The 7,184-nt window shown below is 38.0% G+C and overlaps 2 protein-coding genes across 2 annotated transcripts in view; both read right to left on the reverse strand.

Annotated features, from left to right (window-relative positions):
- Positions 1-637: 637 nt before the first annotated feature.
- LOC144646552 (eukaryotic translation initiation factor 3 subunit C-like) lies at positions 638-3,487 on the reverse strand. Its single transcript, XM_078506193.1, has 3 exons — positions 3,236-3,487; positions 2,348-2,426; positions 638-1,918 (listed from the first exon to the last, which is right to left on the reverse strand). The coding sequence occupies exons 1-3, from the start codon at positions 3,293-3,295 to the stop codon at positions 1,770-1,772; spliced, it is 288 nt and encodes a 95-aa protein (XP_078362319.1). The 5' UTR covers positions 3,296-3,487; the 3' UTR covers positions 638-1,769.
- A 2,070-nt stretch (positions 3,488-5,557) lies between these two features.
- Positions 5,558-7,184, reverse strand: part of LOC144646512 (eukaryotic translation initiation factor 3 subunit C-like) — a 63,199-nt gene continuing 61,572 nt past the window's right edge. The window contains exons 14-17 of the mRNA XM_078506132.1: positions 6,890-7,015; positions 6,417-6,482; positions 5,980-6,067; positions 5,558-5,604 (exon numbers count right to left, since the gene is read on the reverse strand). Coding sequence (XP_078362258.1) covers positions 5,987-6,067; positions 6,417-6,482; positions 6,890-7,015 — 273 coding nt within the window. The 3' untranslated portion in view covers positions 5,558-5,604; positions 5,980-5,986. The remainder of the gene's footprint in view (positions 5,605-5,979; positions 6,068-6,416; positions 6,483-6,889; positions 7,016-7,184) is intronic.

Here is a 7,184-nt window from a genome sequence, read left to right on the forward strand (position 1 = left end):
TTTGAGAGGAAGGTGGGGAATCTTGCAGTAAATATTTTGAATTCAAATCACAAAACAAAAACATTTCTTCGAATGAAATGTTCGCTGAGTATACTTCTTTAGTAATTCATGGGGTGGTCTTCCGGGATTCACATCAGACCAAAAAAAATGGCCAACTCTCCAAGAAGCCACCAAAACAAGTGTCTCTCCCCCCCCCCCCCCCACCCAATTTTATCAGACAACAAACACTAGTACCAAATCAACAAGATTGTGGAAAATGTTTGCGGCGGTGATAAATTAAGATTGCACGAGTATGTGTACAGACTTTAGTTCCAGAAAATGTTCATACTCCCCCCCCCCCCCACACACACACACAGAAGGGATTGGAAATTCCTGGCGGGTTGGGGGGGGGGTTTCTTTGACCAACAAATTTTTAGACATGTATGAAGTTTAATTGGAATTTCCAGAGGGGTGGGGGATTCTTATAAAAAATCCCTTGCATGGGGGAGATATGGATATTTTATGGAACTACACAATGAAACTCAATAATGGACCTGTTCGCACACCATTAGATATTTGTTGAGCAGCTGGAGTGTTGGGAATTAGCTGCTTCTAAAAGAAGAGGGTATCATGCTCAGGGACGGTTTCTCAAAAGCCATGGAAATACTTTTTTGGCCTGCAAAGTCATTTTTCGTTGCCCCCCATCTTAAAAATAGGGAACTGTAAACCATATTTATTTGATTATGCGCCCTGGGCGCTGATTTAATTTTTGGACCTAGAGAGTGGGTGCTTGTTCAAGGCTGGGCGCTAATTAAATTTTTCGCAAGTATAAGTTTATTTTACAACAAAACAATGAATAATATTATAAAACGTGAAGATCTACCAGAGCAGAATTTTAACTGTTCATTGAAAGTTTCTATAAATTACTAAGGAAACTCGGTCTTCGGGGAAGTCTCTTAGTAGTACTTAGTCAACTTCGATTTCAATTAATCAAAGTACTCCTCTTATGCACTTCAGTATTTTTGAAGCGGGGTGGGGGTGGGCACTTATTCGAGGCTGGGCACTTATTAACTTTTCTTACCTACAGGGTGGGTGCTTATTCGAGGTTGTGTGCTTAATCAAATAAATACGGTAGGCCTGAAACTTTATATGCAGGGAATTGAACCTCTGTTCATATTTTAAATATATGTGAATATAGCAACAGCTTTGTAATGACAAGGTTCGATATTTGAATACAATGCCAGAAATATTTTTATGCTCACACCACAAATTAAACTCTTAACAGAAAAAGCTGGTGATGACTTGCGAGGCTTCACCATGACAGTTACTTATAATTAGTGAACCCAGTCTTCTGCGCGGTTGTAACGAGTAACGGGTCACAAACAAAACCTTGATTTTACCTTGAATATGTTGTGCACCAATGGAGATTTTGGGTGCGAAAACTTCAAAAATTTGAAGCCCACCTAGTCTAAACCAACAGTCTCTTGCAATATTGGGAGAAATAATACCTCCATCAAGTACAGGCTATCACGGGCTTCTGTCAGTTTTATTTGCTCACAAGATCGAGATGTTTACACATTTGAAGATTTCTAAACTGAATGCCCAGCAATAAAATAATATACTTTACAATATTATTTCTAGTTCTTATTCACCAGTGGAGTTCTTCTCGGCTTATATATCAATGAAACTTCACGGTATTTTCTTACAAGAACAACATTGACTTGAATCATAGACAGGACAATAAAATGCCCCCTGATAATCCTTGGTTAGTGATGCATGTTGTGTCTAGTTCAGTAAGATGACTGTGTCTGTTGGTAAGACCTGTCATGCTGTCGTCCGTATCTTTCCTGCCAGTTGTATCGATCCTGTCTGTCCTGATTTTCTGGCCTGTCTTGTCGATCATAATGTTGCTGATTTTGTCGACGATAGCGGCCTTGGCCTGAAAGGGAGAAAAACAGTGTCGACTAAAACAGTAAAATAGCTGAGAGCTTCAGTGAGCAAATATAAGCCTTCCCAGAAATTAACCATTTAGATTACAGGTCATGTTAAGTTTCCACCAAAATCCTATTTAGCTGGTTCAGTAACATAACACCGGTGCACTGATTTGATCGGTGTTGAGTGTAAATGTGCCATACTTCTGATACTTGAACAAAATTACTTTGAAAAATGGTATTGACAGGTCTGCATTTTACTGAGGGGGATGGCTTTCAGTCTCTTGCCACACTAGTAAACTTTTCACTGGTTCGACAATAAATCAAACCTTTAGAGTGGTTTAATGTGAGAGGTGCCTGCAAGTATCTCTGGATGAAAACTCATCTGTTTGCGGGTAAATGTTGTCCAGAGAAGAAAATAATTAAGCAGTTCTTACCTTGCCTGTCCTTGAACTGGACAAATCCTCCATGCCTTGTGTCATAGATACGTTCATTGTTTTCTACTAAAGTGCTGACCTGAAAAACACCGACAAAACAGCACTTGTGATAACCAGCATGTGAAAGCTAGGAATCCTAAAATAGGTTTAGTGAAGACAGTGTTAAATACCAATCTGTTCCTCATGTGACCAAATGAAAACCAATGCTAGGATAATATGCAATCCCTTATAGCCCATCTTTGACATATCAAAATTCTAACATGACTTTTTGGCTTTCTAGTTAAAAATGCAAATTTTCAAATATTGCTATGTCTGTTAATATCCAACAAAAGATTTGACACAAAGAAAACAAAACCAAATATAGAAGTTGACAGAAAGCGTTGGTGCCATGTTTGAATTTTGACATATTGAACTTGGGCTATTCAAATACATTGACTGCATAAATACGAAAACATATGAACTCTAATATGTGCTTCCTAAATTAACATCTTCTTATGGATACAAAATGAACAAAAGAAATCAAAACCAAGGAAAAACTAGGGGGGGGGGGGGCAGGGGGGTCTGAACCTCCCGCCTCCCGTACTTTTTACTCCCGCTTCCCGTACCTTTTACTCCCGCCTCCCGTCCCTTTCTGTAGCTGTTCTCTCCTATGTGTTCCATGTCCATTGCGAAATATAACGAAATGTTGCAAAATCTTACTCGTTTTCTCCCGGTTCCCGCCACCTAAAGAATCCCGCTTCCCGCCCTCTCTCCTCCCGCTTCCCGCCCCTTTTCTCCCGGGCTCCCGCCCCCCTGTCCCCCTCCACAAACTACAGAAGTTGTTTCATTTATTTTTTATTAGCTTCGGGTTAAAAAGCAAGTTGACTTGACTGTGACGAAGTGTTTTACCTTGTCTGCCAATTGTAGTGCCAGGCTCTGGAGGAGAGAAGGCTCGGCTCCTCGGTGCATTACCACTGTCTGTGTTGGCTCATCCCAGGAGGCCTGGGGCAAGAAGAATTACATTACATACTTTTGTTTACACTTGACTGAAATTTGAATTCCTATTGAGCCTTCAATCACTCTACCAGTTGTGTTACCAGCGTACCCCTATCAGGATCAGGCCACAGACATCCTTGGCAAGAACGGTAGATGAAGACAATAGGTGCATTTCAATACTGAAGAATCTAAGAATAAAGTATACATGTTGTTAATGAGAGAGAAGCACCCCATGTTGCTACCTTATCCTATGGAGGAGGCATTGCCAGGGTTTATTTCAACAAGTGAAATGGCCCCAAAAGTAGTAACATCACAAAAAATGAAATCCTGAGAGGTGACATCCATTCAACAATTTCCTCTCAAGTTACTATGAGTACAGCAGGAAAAAGAAACATTGCAAACCTGTAGTTCCTCATTGATGATCATTTTGCTAATAGTACTGTGTACCACAGATGGAGGCAAATCAAACATTTCAGCCAACGTGTACAGGCTACAAGTCATAAAGAGATATACTGAGTCTTATTAAAATTATAGATTTACCGTAGCCTGCAAGCCTAAAAGCGGAGCTCCCAAGTTTTTTTATTATTATTTTATGCAAAAGTACATTTTAAAAGATATGATATTTTTTATGTTAACGATGCAGAAACAACAGCAAAAAAATTCAGTCAGGTACTATTAGCCAATAGTGCTACACGAATTAATTGCATACGACTGAATAAAGATAGTTGGATGACTTTAGATTAACAAGAGAGAGAAAGCAATAAAACAATTAATTATAATTATAATAATCATCAAATCCATTTAGCTTGTCACTTTACTAAGACTGTACCTCAAAGAGTCATATACACTGTTATATGTGAACAAATATGTCCTGAGGCTTTCCTCTTGAATTTTTCTGTGAGAAAAAAAAAAAAAGACAAAATAGAAAAGTGACAATCACGCTTACAAGAGAAATAGAATTAACAATAACATTTTAACTTGCATGGCATGATCATGAGTCCAAATCTCATTCTGCATGCTAAATTTGCAGGTGCCTTCACATGCATTTACTTCATGTACATTATAACTTTAAACAACAATCTTTCTTTGATCATTTTATCCACAGTAACATAAGAAATCTGCAACAAAATAACAAAATAGCTGTTACCTTGTTAACATTTCTTGTACCTGCTCCGTTTGGCGAAACAATTTCCATACCTATCATGTAAGAGAGAGAGAGAGGAAAAAAACGATCATAAAACATCAATCAATCAGTCAAAAAATCAATCAATCTGTCCATCCATCCGACCATCTGTCCATCAGTCAGTCAGTCAGTCAGTAAGTCAGTTAGTTAAAATTTGTCCATTCAGACAGCTAACAGGCATCCAACAAACAAGCAAAGGGCAAAAAATACAATGGTGCAAGACAGCACAACATGTCATATCCTAAGGGCAACAAATAAATTATTGTTGGATTAATATTTTCCATAAGCTAGTTAGTACACATAATTCCATTATTTTAAGTTTACCTTAACAGCTAATATGTAGTCCTTGCATTGTTTCCAGTCTCCCTTTTTCATAGCTTTGGAGGCAGCTACTACATGTTCACGCATGCTCTCTGGTGGACCTGAAATAGATGCAAACGCATAGAAATCAGTGGGCTGTAAAATACAATAGTTGGCTAAAAAAACCCTGAAGACTTACAGAAATACACAGCAAGAAAGTTATTAATAGGATTTTTGATTGTTTCCCCAGAGATATAAGCACATGGCAACAACCTTGCCAACAAGTCATAAGATTTTTCAAAACAAACTGTTCACAGCCCTCTTCTTTTTCATATTTTGTTTTTCGATCGTTGAATGCAATGAAAGAACAGTGAGTGAACTGAATGCCAGCACAAAACAGGAGGCATGACAAAGAGAAATCTCATTTTTTCTTCCGAGCTTGCTTCACTTGCTTCCTGCCCTACCCCCTTCTGCTTTCCACTGCACTTGCTTCGCACTGCACGTGCTTCGCTCACAGTTTTCCCTCGCGCACATTCTTTTGCATTGAAAAATAGAGAGGCTGTGATCAGTTTATTTTCAAAATAGAGATGGTACACTGTCATGTCAATGAGAATCACTTGCAGTAATTATTTCCTATTGTCACTAAACACTGTCCTCACTGCAAACACGTGGCTTACATGTTTACAATTCAAGGAAAAAAATTACATATACTAACCAACTAAGGTTTGATTTTCACTTTGTCGTAACTGATAATGAAAACTCTTGCTAAAAATACGTGGTCTGTAGTCATATGCATGGGCTGAAATAAAAAAAAAGACATGTAGGTTACACTAGTTGCATGCTGTGAAAAAATGATTAAGCATTTCAAAACCAACAAGAGAACCCTTAAAATGAAACTCTTCTTTTTTTAAGCTTCTTGATTTAATTGTATGCTTTTCAAGAGTTGAAAATACTGGAGATGTATGGCCCTGGCCACTACTGACACTTGAAATATGTGTATGATTAACTTTTCGAATCTATGCTTGTTCACTAATAAACAGTCTGAGAAGCAAAGAAGCCCAAATTGATAACTGGTAATTCTGTGAGCTGTCATTTGTTGCACTGTCAAAAAGCGGCAATGGTACAGAAAATTTAGTTTAAAATTAAAAAATGTACTTTTTATTTTAAGACATACCAGCCATCTAAGGGATTTCCATCAACATTGCTGAAGTCAAGTAGACACACTCCAACAGTTCAAGGTTTATGTGCATGTGAAATGGAACCTGAAATTTAGAAAAAAAGCAAAATGGTGGATCATTGATGATAATTTAACCAACCAAGCCCTCTTTGAGTTTGAGGATGGGTGCCTCAGATGTCTATAGGCTCCCGCCATGACTAGCTAATCCCTACAATTTATCATAAAAGGACAGAAGTATTATTTAGAGGTTGTGTTGCATGTGACATCAAATTTGTGCAGCCCTCTACAAAAGTAATCTGTTTACAATTGCATCCATGTCCCCACAGGTTCCCTCCTGTCACCCCTCCCCCCTCCCCTTCCACCCACAACCAATGTTACACATGTACCGGGTATGTTCATCAGTCTCATGTGAAAGAATATTTCAGTTACAATACCTGTCTTCTTTTCTCAATCTTCTCTTGTTCTGGGGTTCTTTCATACTGTCTTTGTTGCATTAAACCCTAACAAAAATTAAAACAATGCATCTTGATAAATAATACTTAAATGATTACAGACAGCACCATACTTCTCTTTTACAACTGAAGGCTGGGTAAATTATTTAAAAGCCACTGTCTGTCCTGATAATGATAAAGATGACGATGATGATAAATGATGATGACAATTATGATGATAATACAGATGATAATGATGATGATAACAACAGTAACGTTGACACTGCCGACGCCGATGATGATGGTGACGCACGGATTCTACAAAAGGCACTTGGCAAAATTTGATATTAATTATATTTTTAACCCCAAATAATGACAGTTGAAAAGCCAAACATGTCTGTTACTTCCATTAAATCCTGTGATTTTCATGGCTATTTACTTGCTAATTTTACTTTATTTATGACAACACTACAAACCTGTGCAAGAAGTTCCTTTGCTCTTCCACTTGACTGCACATCATGCAGTGCATTGTGGGCATCCTTGATCATGCCGTGCCTAAAGGCACACAGGCCAAGCTGTACCATGGTCCTGTTGTAGAGAATCTAGACAGCACAAAGAGAACACAGATGTTAAAAAACAATTTTATCTTATTTGCATCACAAACTGCTTCATATTCTTGGGTTGCATTTAAAAATTTCACTGAACTGGACAAAGATAAAAAATTAAAGATCAATCTCTAATTTAACTTTAGGTTTTTTTTTTTTTTGGGGG

Source organism: Oculina patagonica, chromosome 3 (assembly GCF_052425735.1).
Source record: "Oculina patagonica isolate OP01 chromosome 3, crgOcupat, whole genome shotgun sequence".
Lineage (NCBI taxonomy): Eukaryota > Metazoa > Cnidaria > Anthozoa > Scleractinia > Oculinidae > Oculina > Oculina patagonica.

Coding starts and splice junctions, on each gene's coding strand:
- LOC144646552 (XM_078506193.1), bottom strand. CDS start 3,295: ATGCACCGAGGAGCCGAGCCTTCTCTCCTCCAGAGCCTGGCACTACAA. Junction 2,427..3,235: donor CACTACAATTGGCAGACAAG/GTAAAACACTTC, acceptor GGTGTTTTTCAG/GTCAGCACTTTAGTAGAAAA. Junction 1,919..2,347: donor CCAGTTCAAGGACAGGCAAG/GTAAGAACTGCT, acceptor TCTCCCTTTCAG/GCCAAGGCCGCTATCGTCGA.